The 20486-nt window shown below is 39.3% G+C and overlaps 1 protein-coding gene across 1 annotated transcript; it reads left to right on the top strand.

The window, feature by feature from the left end:
- Window positions 1–8624: 8624 nt before the first annotated feature.
- On the top strand, window positions 8625–17901 carry tmie (transmembrane inner ear). The gene is made up of 4 exons (XM_070919672.1): window positions 8625–8735; window positions 11611–11728; window positions 12621–12770; window positions 17603–17901. Exons 1-4 carry the CDS (start codon window positions 8625–8627, stop codon window positions 17899–17901), a joined length of 678 nt encoding a protein of 225 aa, XP_070775773.1.
- Window positions 17902–20486: the final 2585 nt, after the last annotated feature.

Genomic DNA, 20486 nt, shown 5'->3' with positions numbered 1-20486 from the left:
CTGCATCCGATTCCAGGGAAAATGTTTAACTTAATACATTTTTGTTTGATGTTTTTTTTTTTTAAATCTGTGTTTGTGAGCATTTCGAATATTTTCCCAAACATGTAATCTAAAGCTTTCATTTTGAACATGTGGTACTTGATAGGAACAAGGCCAATATTATCAGCTTTTGGATTTTAAATGAAGCTTATTGCTGTTCAATACTCATTTTTCTGTGTAATTTCAGTTTCAAACCAATGTTGTCGATTAATATGACTACTCTTGTTGACTTCAGTTATTAAAGAGTGTCATCACTTTCAAATAAATTACACTTCACCAAACAATTTTAATATTGTTTTATGTAGCTGTATTACGCAGAAAGGTGTAGATTTATTCCAAAATGCCCAATAACCCACCAAACCAAACACAAACTTATGTAAACACAGCATACGTAAACAGCCTCACCTATTTGTCATTCCAGGTTTGAATGACTCCTTTCTCCATCCTTCTCCTCAGAGGTATTCCCTCGTTCTGGACCAATGCTTCCTGCAGACCATTGACTGCATCCAGAAACTAAAGTAAATAGTGGAGCTGTGAACGCAGAGGTTAAAGTTAGCCATCAGTATATGAGGGATCTGTGAACTTTACTCAGGCCAGAAAACGGTTTGTGCCTCTATGAGTCCATTCATCTCCCAGTGCCTCTCATTTACATGTAATGGAAAGAAAATAAACAGCAGAGTCCTAATGTGCTCATTTACAGTAAGTAGAAATAAAGTAATGTGCTGTTATCTATATTGAGACAGTGGGGAAACAGTGATAAGCACTTTTTTTACAAGTGAAATGTTGATTTAAGTCTAGGATGAGTTAAATTGTTGCTGACGTTGATATCCAAACTCAAGTATGGGGGTGTTTACCAGTCACCCACAATTCATGGTGATGTGTTGACAAGACACATTCTGTCAGCAGATTGTCTGATCTTGATTTTGATCTGTGCCTCTTGCACTTTCTTATATTTAAACTTTGGCTTTGCTTGCAGTTCGCCAATAGACTGGTCTGGTGCACTAAGGTATCATGTCAATCCTGTATGCTCCTTTTTAGTCATTTTGTTTATTTTCAGCAAGTTTAAATACATATGGCATCACTAGATGGCAGTGTGGTTAGTCATGTACTATATATCAACCACTTTAGATGATTTTTTAGATGTCTGACTTGTTATTGTCCTGCAATAATGTCGTCTAAAACCAAAATTGCCAATTAAACATATACAGCTTAATCTGTTGCACACAGCAATGCTGTGCAGTATCTATTCAATACAGCTCAATTTAATTACCATCATGATGACCTAGTTGTGATTAAATCAATAAAGTAAAGAAAAGTGATCTTCCTGCTTCTGAAAGCGATGGAGTGAATAAATATGAGAAATACAATAATGATACAATACACATCCTTATAGAGACTATATTGTCTATTGAAACAAACAAAGAGAACAGAACAGACAAAATACGTTTGTATGGCAAAATACAGGAATATATCTTCTTGGTGGTGACATGACTGTAGAATAAAGCAGCTGTGTTTCTGCTACTAGCGCAAATGCATTGAGAGCAAACGGACACTAAAACAAACTGACTCTGAAATGGTGACAGCATTGCTTAGAAAATTGCTATCTTTTGACAAACTGTAGCTCCTCACAGTCAGTGCCCTGCATGCTCTGACACTACAGGCTGCTTTCCTCCCACAGTTTCCTCCCCGCTGTAGTAACCCAGCCGTCACTCGTATCTCGGCTTGTCCTCGTGGCTTGTCCTCGCATCAACCCCTACGATGGCAGAACAATTTTCTCACTCTAAATTGAATTGCTCGCCGTGCTCTGTCAAACTCTAAAATAATCAATTTCTTCAGGAATCACTCCACATCTGAAGACAGTCCTGGCATAAAAACAAACAGAGCTTTGTTTTATTTCAATATCTAGTACTCGTCTACTGACATTGTTGCATTCTAATGTATCTCAAAAACTACCACTGTCAAAGATGAAAGACACACAGTGTGTTCATGTAGACATACAGTATATATGTATAGCTAAAATGAGAAGAAGCTGGATGTTTGAATCATTGGCTGTGTCATGTGTGTCCATCATCACTGGTGCAGATATCCTTAGTGTGTCTCTAAGCGAACAAAGTTGTTCAACCAGTCCGTTAACACAAGCTGACACAATGGCATTGACATTTTGCTTACAAACATGATCACTGCCAGTGCGATCTGCTGCTTTCTAGAGATGTGTGCATGAGCACCACTGATCACAGGCTGCTGATTTTTGTAGTTTTACCTTTATCTGATAGTTCACAGCAGAGAGAGACAGAAATAATTGGGAGAGACAAAAGGGGATGACATGCCAGCTGAGCCACCTCGACGCCCCAGGAGGCTGCTTACTGTTCAGTGAAATACTGTCTGTGTGTGCTTTATGAATATATATTAATATATTATATATATAAATGTGTGAAGCTTTGTTTTGACACAACAATCACATCAACTGATTACTACTTAATGGGTCCTCACTGTGTCTGCACAGGTTCATATACTATAGCTCGTCATGTAGTGCACGATGTAAAGGTGTTATGCAATTAAATATTATCAGACCCAGTAAAGAAAAAAGAAGATGCTCGGATATTTTAAGATGTTTTGAAGCTTTTCTGACAACCCTAAATGAGATGCATTATTAAAACAGAGTGCAACTCAATTTTAAAATGTGCATATGTTTTGTTTATTTCTGTCAGCCACCGCACCCTGAACAAGCTGTTCTGCCTCTTATTATTCATGCAACTGGTTCCCAACACTAAAGATAGTCTGTAATTCGGTAAAAAAGGACATTTTTATTAAATATTTCACACATTTCCATGCCATAAGTGGAGGCCCTACCACCTTGTCCTCTACCCCCTGATACCAGGCGTTGATAATTCCAAGTGTGTTTCTTTTTATCACACATCTAGCTCAGCAGATGGCCATAGGATGGAAATGTCAAACTCACAGAGTTTGTCCCACTGGAAGTGGCCTTTTGACTCCCTGTATTACAATCAGACAAGTGTTCTGACCTTCAGTGTTTGAGGCTTGAGGATGCAACATGTCCTTCTTAACCCATACTTGACCAACACATCAAAATGGTAGTAAGACTGCCAAGAAAGATCATTCTATTTAGTTTATTTACTCAGAGTGTGCATGCATCTATCTATTCTATCTATTTAATAGAAGTATGCGTGCATCTATCACTTTCATTTCTACTACCAATCATTTACTATCATTTTAAATATTTATGGATAAAGCGTTTCTTGTGATAAAAAATTCCATACAGCCACAGAGTTTCTGGTAATAGCAGCTTACTACTATTTTTCTTGGTGTGTGCAAATAAACATTCGTGAAACAAGAATAAACACTGTCATAGATGCAATGTACTACTACTTACATAAAACACAGAGAACCACCAATGGTTGAGACTTTGTTACAAAAAGAAGAACAACAAATAGTTTGTCACTGTTAATTAAAAAGTTACCCGGGACCAAGAAAAGAATCTGAATCAGAATCAGGTTTATTGCCAAGTAGGTTTACACATACAAGGAATTTGCTTTGGTAGAAGTTGGCCTTGTTGATGAGGCCAGCTGCGGATGGGAAGAAGCCTGAGGTGAGTGACTGAAACTGTTTGTGTCCAGGGTGGGAGGGGTTGGTCACAATCTTTCCTGTATGCCTCAGGCACCTTGAGGTGTACAGGTCCTGGAGGGATGTCAGATTTCAGCTAATCACCCTCCCTGTGGAGCGAATGATACGCTGCAGTCTGCCCTTGTCCTTGGCTGTGGCAGCAGCTACCAGATGGTGATGGATGAGGTGAGGATGGACTCAGTGATGTGGGGCTGGGTTCTGAAATTCACAACCATCTCCACAGTCTTAAAGAGTTGAGCTCCCAGTTGTTCAGACTACACCAGGTCACCAGATGGTTCATCTCCCACCTGTAGGCATACTCATCTCCACTAGAGATGAGCCCTATGAGGGCCCTATGATGACTGGAGGTGCAGTTGTTGGTATACAGGGAGAAGAGTAGAGAGGAAAGGAAACCAAGGAGTGCAGGTTCTGGAGGATGAAGTGGAGGGCCATGTTTACTTCCTCGTCTCTGTAGGGTCTGTAGCAGGGGGTCCAGGAGAGGGTCAGTAATGGATTTGAGGTGTGACAACACAAGGCGCTCAAATTACTTCATTACCACAGAGGTCAGGACGACGGGTCTGTAGCTGTTAAGTCCTGTGGTCCTTGGTTTTTGGAGGAAGGGGATGATAGTGGAGGATTTAAAACAGACTGGCACATGGCATGTCTCCAGTGAGGTGTTGAAGATGCCTGTGAACACCAGAGACAGCACAGTGCTTCGGGGTGGATGGAGAGACAGAGTCCGGTCCGGCTGCTTTGCAGTGATTCTGCCTCTTGAAAAGCCTGTTAATGCCCCCCTTCTGGATGGAGAGAGTTGTCACTGGGGTAGGGGAGGAGGGGGTCTCTGAGGTGGGCAGATGTGGAGAGGCAGAGGCCCCTGCTGAGATGGGTGAGGTGGCGCAGGTGGGCTGGAGCTGGTGGATGGTGTCAGGACTGTCCTATTGTCTTTCAAAGCGACAGTAGAACTCATCCAGTTTGTTGGCAAGACGAAAGTTGTTAATGGAGTAGGGGGCTTTAGGTTTGTAGTTGGTGATCTGTCTGAGCCCCCACCAGACAGGAGCAGAGTCGTTGGCTGAGAACTGGTGTTGAAGTTTCTCAGAGTACAGTCGTTTAGCTTTTCTCACAGCCTTGCTAAACCTGTACTAGACTCTATAAACCTGTCCCTGTCCCCACTCCTAAATGCTTCTTTCTTTTCCAACCTTAGCTGTATGAGTTTTGTTGTGAACCAGGGTTTGTTGTTGTTATAACTCACCCTGGTGCTTGATGGTATACAGTAATCCTCACAGAAGCTGATGGACGACATCACAGCCTCTGTGAACTCATCCAAACTGTTGTAGCTGTTGTAAATGTTGCTGTTGTAGCAGTCCTGAAAACATACTAGTCAGTACAGTCCAAGTACATCCTCCATAGCTTCACTGTTCCACTGCTTTGATGTCCTCACAATAGGTTTACCGAGCTTTCATTTCTGCCTGTATGCAGGAATCAGGGGGACCATGACGTGGTCAGTGTCCCAGTGACGGCGTGATAGGTACTGTTGATTGTTGTGTGACCAGAATCTTCTCCTCTCTGGTTGGGCATTAAATTAATTGTCTGCATTTGGGGAGCAGAGATTTCCTTTGTTAAAGTCACAGAGGACAACAAATAAAGACTCCGAGGTTGTCCACTCCACCAGTGCGCTGTGCCTTCAGCATGTTGAGCAAATTGAACTATAATGACATATAATCCACTTCAGCTAATGGCATTTCTTATTAAAGGGCATTTTAGACCTTCTGTGAGACCTGAGAATGATGCTTGAATCCATGTGAACAGTCTCTCTCAGGATTCTTCAGTCATTTAACAGAAATCTTTATGTCATCTGTAAAGTAAATATAAAGTGCTGCTGTTAAGTAGGTTTGAAAATCGATATTACCCTCACAATAGCACCAAATGACCTGAGATTGGATAACTGACCCTAAAAGACATGCTGGCAATAAGTTCTGTACAAATTAAAATACAGCACAGTAAAACTCAGATACTGTAAACATATAATGGTGGAAAGTAACAAAGTATATCCAAGTACAATAGTTAAAACTACTTTAATCAACATTTTTATATTAAAGGAATAGTTTGACATTTTGGGAAATAGGCTTATTTGCCTTCTTGCTGAGAGATAGATGTGAAGATAGATACCACACTCATGTTTGTCCGTTTTATAGGCTACAGCCAGGAGATGGTTAGCTTAGCTAAGCATCAAAACTGGAAACGGGCTTAGGGCTCTGTCCAAAGTTAACAAAATCTATATAATCTATTATATCTCATTTGATTAATCTGCATGTAATAATTTGCCTGTTTCCAGTCTTTGTGCTAAGCTAAGCTAACAGCGGCTGGCTGTTGCCTTATATTTAATGGAAAGATACAAGAGTGGTGTCAATCTTCTCATTGAACTCTCTGCCAGAGATGAATAGGCGTATTTTCCTAAATGTCAAACTATTCCATCAACAAATGGATCAAATTAAATGTGTAATGTATAAAGGGTCAAATCTGTGATCATCACAGTATGTGCGCTTACAACACTGTGTGTCAAACAGAGTGGTCAGTAACACCGGGGCGCCGCAGGGGACTGTCCTCTCTCCCTTCTTCTTCACCATCTACACCATGAAGTTTTCAGATGACTCAGCAATAGTTGGATGTATCAGTTAGGGTGATGAGGAGGAGTACAGGGCTGCTGTGGACAACTTTGTCACATGGTGTGAGCAGAACCATCTGCAGCTCAACGTGACAACAACTGTTTCCATCCAGGGGGTCAGTGTGGACATTGTAGAGGATTACAAGTACCTGGGAGTTCACATTGACAATAAACTGGACTGGGTTAAGAACACTAATGCCCTCCACAGGAAGGGCCAGAGCCGTCTCTATTTTCTGAGGCGGCTGAGGTCCTTCAACATCTGCTGGACTATGCTGAGGATGTTCTATGAGTCTGTGGTGGCCAGTGTTATCCTCTATGCTGTTGCATGCAGGGGCAGCAGGCTGAGGGTGGCGGACTCCAACAGACTCAATAAACTGATCCGCAAGGCCAGTGACGTTGTGGGGGTGGAGCTGGACTCTCTGACGGTGGTGTGCGGGGCATCTTGGACAATGTCTCACATCCTCTCCATGACGTACTGGTCAGACACAAGAACACCTTCACTGGGAGACTCATTCCTCCCAAATGCACAACGGAGCGCCACAGGAAATCATTCCTGCCTGTGGCCATCAAACTGTTCAACTCCTCCCTCTGAGTGTCAGACACTCAGAAGAAATAGAACAGACAGATTCTGGACAAATTCCTCTCAACAACTACTACCTCATTATTATTCTATATTTATATTTATACTTGAACTGTTCACTACTGACTGTTACTGACTTAAAATTACAATAACCTGTACAATAATTCACCAGTGCAATACATATATATACATACATATACATTATTATTGTACATATTTTGTACTTTTATTTTTCACTTAAATATTGTAAATGTGTATATTTTTTATTTTCTATTTCTTATTTTTATATTTTGTACATACTTTTAGTTCTAAATTTTTGCTACTTTCTACTCTTGAATGGGAGCACCAGTACTGTACAATTTCCCCCCGGGGATCAATAAAGTAATTCTGATTCTGATCTGAATGTTGCTCCATATATGCCGGATGTGTATTTAAGCAACTGTTTGCAAACACATTGGACGTATCAACTGAATAAGTTGATTATATGTAAATATTATGATTACAGCTTGTTTCTACTCCCAAGTGGCCAAAAAAGTGTTTCATGAAAATGGTTTCATGTAGTATTTCTATTTTGTAGGGAAATAATATTGTCATTCTTTCTCTTGTATTTTTGTATCTGACGGCTGCTGTACTGGGTGGTTTACAGATTAGGATTTCATAAGCAAAACATGAAATAAGCTAATAGAAAATAATGCATTGCTATTGTTCAGACCACCATCAGTACTGTACGAATTAGTTAGACCTGGCTGCATAACCTGGACCACCTGTAACATTAAAATACAGATTTGCAATTCACCTGACTGATCTATATGTTTTTGTAGTTGTCATATTTAAGGACATTTGAATGTTGTTTCCTTATTTTTACATATGAGTTATGAATAAAACACTTTTAATTAAATAAAACTTTTAATTGAGTACTTCTTCCACTGTGTTATGGCTTCTTGTGCAAAAATAATTATTTTCCCATCACTGGAAACATCATAGAAAGAGATCTTATATATTAAGAGCAGCCACATACCATACACACAAACAAACAAAAACCATTGAAATAGCATTAACTTCACTTCTGAGTTGAACACAAATGACTGCAACCAAAGCAATGTGACTCCAATGTTTTTGCTCTTTCCTGAGGCGGGTGCATATTGAAAATGTTGGATTCAACAGCTCCTTGGCTTGTCACATTTTGCCACACTGAAGGGACGAGGCTGTGAGGACTTTTACACTCCAGATTCTGAGGCAATAAACATGATGACGCTCACAGCCGTGTGCTTCCCTGTCCTGCGCAGGCCAACCTCATGGTTAACTGTACTGCCCATCCCCCCACACTGTGTTAACTTCCTGTCCCCAGCAGGACGAGCTGGCTGTAAACCACACCAGGTCTATTAATTAATTTATGTACCCTAACAGCAGGGTTGGCTCCCTCCATTGTAGTGGAGCTGTTTTGAGCTGCCTGCAGTGGTGACCGCCGGTGTGTCTTTGAGTTCCTACAGTGTTGTGGGAGAAAGGAAAGAGATAGAGAAGCAGAGCAGCAGACAGCTGTGGATGGGAGGAAGCCGTCAGCACCATAGTAACCATTAATCACCCCGGGCCATTGTGGTCCTGTCCTGTAAACGGCGCCAGTGCAGGCAGGCAGGCAGACAGAGAGAAAGAAGAAGAGAGGAAGAGGCAGAGGGAGAGGGAGAGAGGGGGCAGGGTGGCTGCAGGGAGAGAGAGGGGGAGAGAATGGTTGGGGATCAGCCTGTATGTCCACCTCAGCTCCTACCGCGGGGCTGGGGAGCAGTGCTGCTGTCTCAGTGCTTGTCCTCCGTGTTCTCCCAGATCCCGGATCCTGAGGTAAGAGATACATCACCATGTCCTCCACAGGTTCCACTCAGGAATATCCTGAGGGTTTCTCTCAGACGGGTGAGGGGTTCTGGCGTTTAGTAAAAGGTAGCTTTATGTAATTCATAGTTATTGTTTGGTCGCCAGAGTTGTTGCTTGCCTTACTTGATGAGGAGTGAGTGAACATATGTTGAAACCTGATACATTACATGGTCTTACATGAACAGCCAAGCCTCGTGTTTAATAGTATGACGAGTCCTGGTACGACCAGTTGTTTTTGTGCTTTTGGGCTGAAGAGAAGTGGGTTACATTGCAGACAATATAACTACTACGACGATCTGACTACAAAAAAGCAGCTGTTTTCTAAAGCATAAGGTAATCAAATAATTCTGCATCTGAAAAAAAGGAAATGTACTTAATTTCAAGGCAGTACTCTGTGTAGAAACATGACTGAATGAACAAAATGCCATATTAATATCACTGACAAAACGTCCCTTTATATCAAAGTGGATCATCAGTTGTGGTTGTATATTATAGACATGCTAGAAACAAAGGACACAAGGAACTTCTAGAAACAGCCTCGCTCCTATAAATATAATGTTTATACTGTTAAAGGCCAGATCAATAGTATCAGCCTCTGTGGGTGTCAGACAATAAATCATCAGTTTTACTGTCATGTGCATGTGGCGCATGTGGTTAATTCACTTTTTCTCAGGTAAAATACACAATACAGTAACAATAAAAAATACACATGGTTGCAAACATCAGGAAATAGAATCCAAATGCTGTAGGCATGGCACACATTTGTATATATCCTTTACACAGGATATCTTTGCTTAAGGCATTACTTAGCAATTAGTATTTTGCTATTACACGAATAAATAAACTTTTATCCCAGTGCTGATTTTTCTATATTTAGATGCTAATCCTCCGTTCAGTGATAGCCTACTAATCTTCCTTGATTAGTCCCTAAAGGATCTTCTTGGAAAAACAAAACACTTACTTGAAGAAGAACATCCAAACATGCCATTGAATATGTAATGAACCAACTAACCAACCAACCAACCATCCCACCAACAAAAGTATGCAATAACTTTGGGTATATAATGATAAACATGAGGTAAGTTAAGGTCAGGATGCTTCTGAGCTTGTGTTGTTTGTTCCACCAAAAGAAAACTTGAGGCTTATAACCACTAATCCTGCCACATGAAATGCCCCTCCAGGGGAAAGGACTTAGCATTACATAATCACTCTTGAGGCAAAAATTGTTATTATTTAAGAGCAGTGCTAAATATCTCCATCAAGACTAATCCTTCTGTGGGAGTCGCACAAACGGGAGCGTAAACTCATTCAAACTGTTTTCTTTGCAGCTTCTTTGTGCAAGTTCACAGCCCCTCTTGTGTCCTCCTCAGCAGACAAACAGTATAGAGGCCCTGAAGACAGCTTGTTCTGTCACATTTGACATGTTGGCTCGCTGAAGCCTATTAGGTCTGACAAACAGCAAAAACAGGTTCCTTGGCCCTGGTGCTGAGAGCCTCACATGGCACAAACGAAAAAAAAACATAGAGATGTTGGAAAAGCTCTTATGCTTTATTTGGTTACTTTCACATGAACTCAAAGACATATTCTCTGCAAAAACTTAAGGGTACATCCATGGTCATTGTGATTATATGTTTTTATTTTAGTACATTTCTACTTTTTAGTACATTTCTACTAAAGCAAACTTTTCATCCTCTGCAGAGCCTTCAGCTTATTCTTAGAACATTTTTTCTATTTCACCATGAGTTATCAGTAAAGGCAGGAAATGTAAGTGTCCACTTTCTGATCCATCTGCTTGTTGGTTGATGGACTAAAGTATAGAGTTTCCAAGACAACCTTGTATCATCCAATCAAGTGATCGATATACAGTAGTCAGGGAGAAATCCTCATGATGATTTTATCAGAGAGCTGATGCTCTGCCGGCTCCGGTAGTGATCCAAGGCATTGATTTAACACAGAGACACGCACACTTTTTATTCTTATTGTTCCCCAATCCCCAGCTCTGGAGAGATAATTTGAAATGCGAAAAGTGTTTGTTTTGGAACGCTATTGACTGAACTTTGTGCAGCAGAGAATTCAGGCACCTAAGACCACTGCCGAAGTTCAGAGAAAATGCAGGAAAAATCTGGAAACCAGCCCACTCTGGTTGCATGGTGTCATGCCGGTCACGTTTGTAGACCTCACCACTTGTTGGTGTTGAGTAAGACCTTTCCACTAGGGCCTTTTGTTTTTGTTTTTTAACATTTTTACAATGCCTTGAAATAACCCTTTTCCTTCAAATCAGCTCTGTGGTTTTCTCTTCATCTATTTCTGTCAGGAACGGTATGTCAGTTCAGTTAGATGTCACAAATCTAAATAATCTAAATTAGATAAATGATAAATGAAAACATCAATCACACCAATAAGGTATGACATCACAGACTGACGGAGTTCAGAGGGAAAGGTGAGGTTGTGGATGGATCCCGCTGAAAGCAGACTGAAATTACCATTGAGCATTTTGGGCATGTGACACTTATGATAACATGATAACTGGTGATTGGGGAATCTGTGCCCTTTAGTGGGCTTCTGACTCCTCTTTTATATCAACATTTTGTGTCTAATATGTAAATTAGAGTTCATCATTGATTCATTTTCACTTGAAGTCAGAAAGATAGAGAAGGGGCTGAAAATTTTTACATTAATTACTTTGATCTTGTGGTAATGTAGTTTACATTACCTCAAGATCAAAGTATCACGCAGAGAACTGAGCATTATTGAGCTACTCTAAGATCGTGTTTATTCCTTGAGCTTTGCTCTCCGTTGTAAAACCCTCAACTCAACATCAATGTTGTCTCTTTTTTACCCACAGCTTTTACCCACAGATCCCCCAAAGAAGCCGGACCCTGTCACATCAGAGACCGTTGTTTTCTGGGGGCTGCGCTTATGGCAGGTTATCGGCATCTTTGCTGTGTTTGCTTTAGCAGTTGGTCAGTATATCGCTTGAAATCGCCTTGTTGTCACCTTCACAAACCATTCTTCAAATAGACAGCTATCTTGAGAAAGAACTGCAAGCCAAAGATGTCTGTGCATAGCAATTATGCGTCCACAGTGTGATTATCAAACACATTGTGATTAGTGGTAATGACACAGATTATGATTATGATATGATTATGTCAGGAAAGAGAGGGATCACTGCTGTGTTTCCAGTCACCCAAGGAATAGCAGCAACTGTAGAATGAAGAAAGAGAAACTCTCACTTTTCACTGCTTTTCACCCTGATGGCTTTAATGTTGGTTTAGACTAGTTGTTTCATTTTAACCAACAAATTGTGTAGTCCTATTCTTTGTTTAAAGGGTCAGTTCACCCAAATTAGGAAAACAAATATTTTGTCACTTCCCTCTTGTAATATCTAGCCATGCAGATAGTTTGGGACATATGCAGTTTTCTGGTTCAACCCCAACACAATAAAGGTGAAGAGAATTGAGTATTTGGAGCTCAAAGGACAAAAACAGCATTTTAACAAGACTAAGAGTCTACAGCCATGTTAGCGTTTCTGTTAGGAAGGGTTGCTGCTGAATTTTGTAAATGTCATTTCTTCTGCTGCTGTGAGCACCACAAACAGGCAGAAATCTCTGAGACAGGCATGTCAAAAATTGGGCAAATAAAACCAAAACTAGCTGAGGGCTAGATACCACCAGAGGTAACTTAAGTACATATATATATATATATATATATATATATATTGTAATTTGGGTAACTGTCATTTTAAAACATTTTGAAACACTTAAACCCATCCTAATCATGTATAAACTGTTGCAATTTATTAAAATGTGTTGAATTAAAATAAACTCATTATGTCCCTGTTCCCCTCTCCCTCAGTTATCACTCTGTGTTGTATATTCAAATGTCGAATCCCGAGAACCAAAAAGGAAATAGAGGCACGGCATGCGCAAAGACAGGCCGCCAAGAAATACGCCAACACATTAGAGACAGTGCCACCTCTGAATGAGCTCACCGAGATCCCAGGATGTAAGTACCTCTCTCTAATATCTTTACAATATTAATGTGATGATATTAAATTGGCAATTAAAAATGAACAAGCTGAGATACACAAGCTCTTAGTCTGTGGCGCTTTCTCGGAATGGCTCTGCTTATTTTATTTTGTGCCAGCGTTTCTCTTAATACTCCATATGAGAAAATGGGAGATATATGAAATATATATATATATATATGAAAATAGTTTGAACCTTCATACATTGAAGTCCTATGACATCTATAAACTGCACAGAGTACGTCATGCTCCCTTAGGCCAATCTGCGATTGTTTTCTGCAAAAGCCCACTCTAGAGATCTGAAAAGCAGGAGAAATAAGTGTGGTGAGTCCAGCTCTCTGTGGATTGGATTTGGGTCTCTTTCTATTGGCAAGGTAGTGTATTAAATACCAGAGTTACATCTTTTTCAAATCTACAGGGTCGTACAAGACTCTTGCTGTTGTAGTCCCATTTTAAAATGAAGGCTAAGAGGACAGCTGTCTTTTTACATAACATCTTTTCTGGGGCAGCTTTCATTTCTTAATGAAAAATCTTTACTGTCTCTTTTTTTCACCTCACAAAACTTGCTGCACTTGTTTCAATCCTTCTGCTCTGTTTTATGCTCTGTTGTACTAAATTTCCTCTTCTCTTCTTTTTTCTTCCTCCTTGTTTTTTTCCAGCTACTCCAGATGCGTCTGCAGTTCAGACAGTCTCTGAGCAGGTCCAAACTCAAAGTGCTGACAACAGCCAGCTCTCAGGAGTTAGGGTCAGCGAGGAGCACCAAAGCTCCCTCACTTTGTCAGAGATGGGATGATTTTCATCCCCTCCTTTTCTTCTGCTCTTATCTTCTTTCAGACACTCCTCTTGGCTAAGTGATTTTAAAAAACATAGTGTATACATCGGTGGCCACTCAAAAAGGCCTCCTCATGCATCTAATGCTCATCTATCCTGAAGTCAGTCCATCTGGTCTTCTTTAAATTGCTATTGCTGCAAATGGAATTTAAGAGAGATTCAAGCGTAAAAAGAGGCACCTCTCATTCAACTGCTTACCACATCACTTGTGTAGCGAGAACAGAGTACAAGTTGAATTTTCCAAACCTTGCTTGGTAGTGGAGTTATAGTGCAGCAGTTTCTTTTACTGTGGCTACCAAATGCAGATTGTACTGCTTTTGCAAATATGATTTCTCTTGGGCAGCTGGACTTTTGTATTTTGTGAGGCTCTCATCTTTAGATGTTTTTAATATAGATGCACATATTTTGCTTCATGCGTATTTGCATGAAAATGTCAAGAGCATATAACTTGATAACTTCGAGGAAATTATGAAAATTTGCTACCAAGTAGTGGAAATGCTAAAGCATGCAGAATGCCTGTTTGTGCTCTGTATCTGTCTCTTTCCCTACCTGTCTGTTGGCTTTCCTGAGATTAGCTTTGAATAAAGCAAATCATTCACTATCTTCTTGATGTCAACAACACTGGTCTCACCTGTGATTAAATGTTCTCGTTTTTACTTTTCCTCTTTCTCTCAGGAATTTGGTGTGTTGCCATGTGTGTTTCTAAGCCGTCTTAGCTGCTTAGCTGCAGCTTTTTCAGGTTAGGAAATATGACAAATAGGGACTGACATCTGTCTCGTCCTGTTCCTCTCGATGATATATTATGCATTCGTGTGCACAAATACATTCGTTCCTTATTGTGTAATTAATTATGGGAGACAAAGCATTGGGCTGTCTATAAGTTTTTCTTGCATGATGACAAAAAAGATCACACTGTAAACCTACTGTGGTGAGAGCATCCATATCTCCTCAATCTCTAGTGTTGATCTGATATGCACAGGAGTAAATCCTCTTCCGTGACTATATGACCAATCAACTGTGTGGCTGGGAGAGGTACACTGACTACGCCCATTATAAAGAGTGAGGATGAACACATATTCACTAGCTGCTCTCAAACATGAACTCCAAACAAACCACACTGTAATGTTCTCTTCTGGATTAACTTCTGCCCCTGGAGGAGGGCAATATAAATGTACAAGCAAATATGCTCAATTCTGCTTTTCTCCAGTGATAATGTCATGCTTAGCGGACACTGAGATGAAATATGCAATAATATGACCACAAACAGAGAATATAGAGAGAATGTAGTATTGTTGAATATTAAGTAGTAAAAAATGTAAATATAAAATTTAATTCATAATCAAAAAGTTTTTGAAATGAGGACTTGATTATGCAAAACAACAGTACAATTAGAAAATGTTCTTCCTGAGCAGTCAGTAAAAATAGCACTGAATATAACTTAGCAGTTAATTCACTGTTACTAAATGATGTTCAAGAAATGCCCACTCTTATCTTTTGGATGAACAGAAGCTTCTAATCTGTTGATGTGTTTCCAGAAAAATGTGTTGTATAAAAGCACTCAGGGAAAAAGAAATGGGGCTTATACTGTAAACTGACCTAAGTTAGTTTTACAAGATTCTCTTAAGAATTTCTCTGTGCCTCCATTTACACGTACTTACTCAACAGTTAAAGGCATCTGGGACAACATCTGAGAAAAGAAAGCAGTGAGCCTTTCCAGGTTCACAGAGAAAGAGAAGGAAGAAACGAATGGTTTGTCTCTAGCTATCATCGCACTCTCTCCATTTCCCTCACAAGCATTCACACAAACATTTAAAAAAAATACAGTGACTGAAAAGACAGGGCTGTGAATCAATCCCTGCTTCACTTATCTGCCATCAGCTCTCACTAGACCTGCTGCTTCTACAGTACAAAGTGCTTAATATTCAAGTAGCTGCAAATGAAAAAGTTCTGAAGTTGTGTTTTTAACAACTCAAACACATTTCTCACACATCTGTCCCCTATAGCTCTGAATGGGCTACAGGGAAAAGGTCATTTGAGGTTCACAGCACGCCGACTGATGAGTGATGGACTTGCGAAAAATTTGGTTACAAGTCGCGCTCTGTTGTGCAAACTTGCAAACTTACTTGAATAAAAAAGACATTATTTGTGATATCAGAGAGACAGTTTGTTGCTACCAGGAACATAATTTCTGGGATTGCGTTTACAATTTCGATTATATTGCCCCAATCAGACTGAACTGTGATTATTTTTTCAAATGTCACAATGCCAAAATGCACTGTGCCCTCAAGTTTTATCAAAAATTCTACCAGCTTTATTTGAACTGACCTTTTGACATTTAGAAGTGGTGTGAGGGTCAAGGCCTTTTGTAGAAGGCAATGTTAACCTTTAATTATTCCACTACCATACACAGTATGTAAACAACAGGAAACAAGGGCAAAAAAGGCTCCAGCACTCCCGAGTTTGACCAAAATTGGAACAATGTCTGAGCCTGAGACACATCTGGGTTTCAAAATCTGGCATTTAATTACAGCTCTTCATTTATCCGCCACCAACCCAGACTTTAACCCATTGCACTGATACATCATCTCTTGAAGTTTTGAAAACTTCAGAAAAAATCAGACTGTTATAAAGAAACAAGAAGAAAATTAGGCAAAAGAGCTTATGAGTGGAGGACAAATGCATGAGGACAAGAGCGGAAGACAGTTGCAGAACACAAAGAAATCTATTCAAAAACATTCTGATGGTTGGTTGATTATTTTAAGTCAGCTGGATTCACCCAACACAGTAAAACACGGGACCAAAATACTTTCAGGTTTACTCTGACCCCCTCCGGCAACTTTTGACATTTGGCGTGTGTTTGTCATTTGGTTTCCTGGCCCTTCGATTGAGTATCCAGTGTCCTTGCAGCATCTGTAGTGCACCGGTAAAATGTTTGCTTTGCTACTGGGAAAACATGCAAAAAAAAAAAAAGAGAGCAATGAAGCTGTGTTTGGACCCAACCAGAGTCTTTCCTGTGAGCAATCTTCACAGCTTTTAAACAATAGTTGCTGAAGTGTAAAATCACACCAATGTTTCTTGTTGGTCTATAGCACAGTCAGGTTTAATTTGTTAACTCTCGTCTGATCAGCTTTATTTTAGGGGTGCAACTTTCATGTGGAAAAGCTATCAGTAAAATCTGATTCCAGAAAGAAAGCGCTGTGGGCTCTAATGTTCCAAGAAATTAATTAAAAATGTGTTTTCAATTAATGTGTTGTGTTGTTAGAAACTTTTGATTTTCTTTTCAAATACTACCCTTAAACTCTAACTTAGACAACCAAAAAAATAAATAAATGTGGCATAATTAGATGTATAAAAGGAAGAGGCTGCAGGGTCCACTTAGCATCTAAAGGTGAACAGCTTTTGAACATTTACTGGTGCAAAATCTCCACAGGCCAGCAACCTGCTCATTAAAGATTATCTTTGCATGTATAATTCAGGATTTATCAAACAGGTTTGGGGGATATTTGCTCCAGAGAAAATATAGTGTCAGTGAAGGAGAAGTTTAAGCAATAGTTTTGATATTTTGGGAAATATGCTTAATTGCTTTCTTTCCAAGAGTTTGATGAGAAGATTGATACCACTCTCATATTTGTCTGTTAAACATGTAGCTACAGCCAGCAGCCAGTTAGCTTAGCTTAGCATAAAGACTGGTAACAGGGGGAAACAGCTAGCCTTGTCTCTGTCAACACACACAAAGTTGACTGTAAAATTTAGCTCTCCGTTTCTCACATAGGACGCACTTGAAACAATCCCATCAGAAGAATAAATAGACCATGCTTATTAGAACAGATAGAAATGGATGTGCCTTCATTACATGCAACCTACTTAGGCATTCAGTTGGATTAAATTCTCCTTTCCAATTAGTGATACAGACAAGACCCTGATGATACCTGACGCTGCCATGAAAGCCTTTAACCTTTTGTTTCTTGTTTTCCGGCAGCTGCAAAAGCAGAAGAAAATGAGGAGGTGACAACAGTCTCTGGGAAAGTGGATGCCGATAAAGGAGAGAAGAAGACCAAGGAGGGAAAGAAAGAGGGCAAGGGTGCCAAAGAAGGGAAAGGAGATGAAAAGGATACATCAACAAAGAAGAAGGGCGAAAAAGGTGAAAAGGGAGCAACCAAGAAAGAAGGCGGTGAAGGGAAAGGGAAGAAATCTGGAGAGAAGGGAGATAGAGGGGAAAAAGGAGAAAAAGGAGGCAAAGGAGGGGCTAAAGGGGGAGCCAAGAAAGCTCAAAAGTGAACTCTGCCTTCCATGGACAAAGATAATTTATTTTTCACTGCAAGCTTTTTGCACACTTTTGTTTTCTAAAATGAAATTTGTATCATATATTATATTTGAAATAAAACAAAATGCTTATATATAAGAAAATGCATCATTTGTCTACTTCAGAATTATGAAAGTTGCAAGAATATCAGAGTACAGTAAAATTATACATTTATTGTCTTATTCACAATTCACTGATGAACATTAGAGACCAGAAAACATCTTCCTATTTTATTCCAAGTTTACATTGATATCTACAACGTGCCTTCATCACTATAGAGTGATGAGAAGGTGAGATGTGTCTTAGCAAACACTGCCCACATACTCTATCTAAAGAATGAAGACCAATGTCGACACCACTGAGTACATTTCGGCACGAGATAAATAAAAGACATTAAAACACATTTTATACTTCCATGAGAGGTATTTGAAATACAACATTAGCTCTATGATTATTGGCCTTATAGTACACTAGATTCCAAAACACAATCATTTTACAAGATACAATCAGAACAAAATACTGTATTATAGGGTATTAAAGTGCTCAAATATAATTTCCCCAAGTGTTTTTTTAATAAAAGATTTTCATGGTCTGATACTAGCCGCCTTTTGTAATGAAAAACTGTCTGGATTACGTAACAGCAACATAATGTTTACCTGCCCAGTGGCAATTAGTGGAAAGCCAGATTGAGTATGAAGGGTAACCACCTCAGTCAAATGCATATTTAAATGTATGTACTACAACTATACTCCTGAATGGGATATAAATTCAGAATTACTGAGGAATGCAATAAATACCAACTAAAAGAAGTCAGTTAAATATGAAAAGTCCTTTAGTGAGATTAAGATACTGTATTATCAAGTGACAAAGGTTTCCCTTAACCTCAGTCTGTTCCTTTTTCCATCACTGGGGCCTGCAGCCACCAGTAATTAGTGCTGTAGTCAATCCACTCAACCTCAAGTCGCAATCATGACCGATCCCCATGGAAAAGGCACTTCTCAGAATTCCACTGCTAATTGTTCAAAATGCACAAACATCTGACCGACTAACAAAACAGTTGGAAGTTGTCTGAGCTCAAATTAGTTGTTTCTAAAATGATTGGAGGTCATTCTATATTTTTCTTTTTGCCAAGAAACGCCATCTTTCCAACCACGTCTTTATCTCTTATCCGAAAACCAATTGAAATCTTTTGGTTTAATTATTTTAAAGGCTACATAATTTCCAAAAACAGCAGGGCACTGTAGCGTTTAGCAAATGTTACACAAACATGAGTAAATGGTGCATTTGTTTGGGTCTATTTTAGAGTGCTGATTATTACACATTTGGTGTACTAGTGAGTATTTACGTGCCCAGGACGGTGTTTGTGGGATCGCCTCAAAATAAACTACATTGCCTACATTCGGCATAATGCAGAAAAATGTAACCCAGTGCAACAGCATGCCTTCATATTGTGTTTTTAATAATAATAATAATAATTTTTGACAACAATGGTGGTCTATGGCACAGAGGAATAAGCTATATTAGACGATTCTCAAAAGTCAGTTCATGTTTGTTTTGGTGTTTTCATGGGATTTGTTGACAATAAGAAAAATATAGAATAATACTAGACTTATCTTCGCTATACTGCTTAATGGAAAACCAATGAAGACGGTTTGTAAACTTGTCTGATTTATTCCAAAGTAATCTGAAGCAAAAGTACTAATTCAGTCTAATACCATCTACAGTACTCTTTTAGATGCAGTACAAATGAGCTGGATGGCTTTAACAATTCAAAACTGAGCCAAAGGACACACCTTAATGGATCATCAGGTGGAGCAAAACTGGGAATCAGGGGAATTGGGAGCATAATTCAGTCAGTGTGAAGTCACCAAAAAGAACACAAGAGAGCTTGCCATGAAATTGTGGTCACTACTGTATGATAAAAATAAAAAATGTGGCAAATATTAGCTTTGGTCACATATTAGTTGAAATAAATCAGATCTAAATCACAACTCCATCAGACGTATTAATCCAAACCAAATAGCGACTAAGACCTCCAAGTGGAGGATTAAGAGCAACATAACTGCCTTTAATATTAATGGTCTCGGTTCATTGTTACTAAGCTACTGACTGTTGTGAATGTTTTTCTCATTTGCCTCACTGCTGTTTACATGAAACTGGGTATCTATAAAGAAACAATCTGTGTGGGCGCTCTGTTTCAACACTTTTATTTTGACATTTTCCTACACTAACTACCAGTAGCAAATACTTTTTTATTGGAGGGTGATTTTACCGCAACTTTAAGACTTTTTGGTCAGTGTAAACAAGATGGTGGATGAAAATACAAAGAAATGCTGCAAAATAATAATCTCTCTGGCAGCAAATCATCCTTTTCTCTTTGGTATAAAAGATAATGTGACCTAACCTGCAAACCATGCAGGTTAAGTTCTGTAAATTAGAAGTTGCAGAGTTTAAAATATCTTGTGGAATGCTTCATTAAATGCTAGTTTGAATGCCCTCTGACACCTGTAAATATATTCACCAGTTTTGTTCTGGACTATCTACATAATCAAATATTGAA

The sequence above is a fragment of the Enoplosus armatus genome, chromosome 14 (genome assembly GCF_043641665.1).
Source record: "Enoplosus armatus isolate fEnoArm2 chromosome 14, fEnoArm2.hap1, whole genome shotgun sequence".
Taxonomy (NCBI): Eukaryota; Metazoa; Chordata; class Actinopteri; order Centrarchiformes; family Enoplosidae; genus Enoplosus; species Enoplosus armatus.
Note: the sequence above shows the minus strand (reverse complement) of the source record. Positions and strands in the feature narration are given on the sequence as shown.

Coding starts and splice junctions, on each gene's coding strand:
- tmie (XM_070919672.1), top strand. CDS start 8,625: ATGGTTGGGGATCAGCCTGTATGTCCACCTCAGCTCCTACCGCGGGGC. Junction 8,736..11,610: donor CCCAGATCCCGGATCCTGAG/GTAAGAGATACA, acceptor TTTTACCCACAG/CTTTTACCCACAGATCCCCC. Junction 12,771..17,602: donor GCTCACCGAGATCCCAGGAT/GTAAGTACCTCT, acceptor GTTTTCCGGCAG/CTGCAAAAGCAGAAGAAAAT.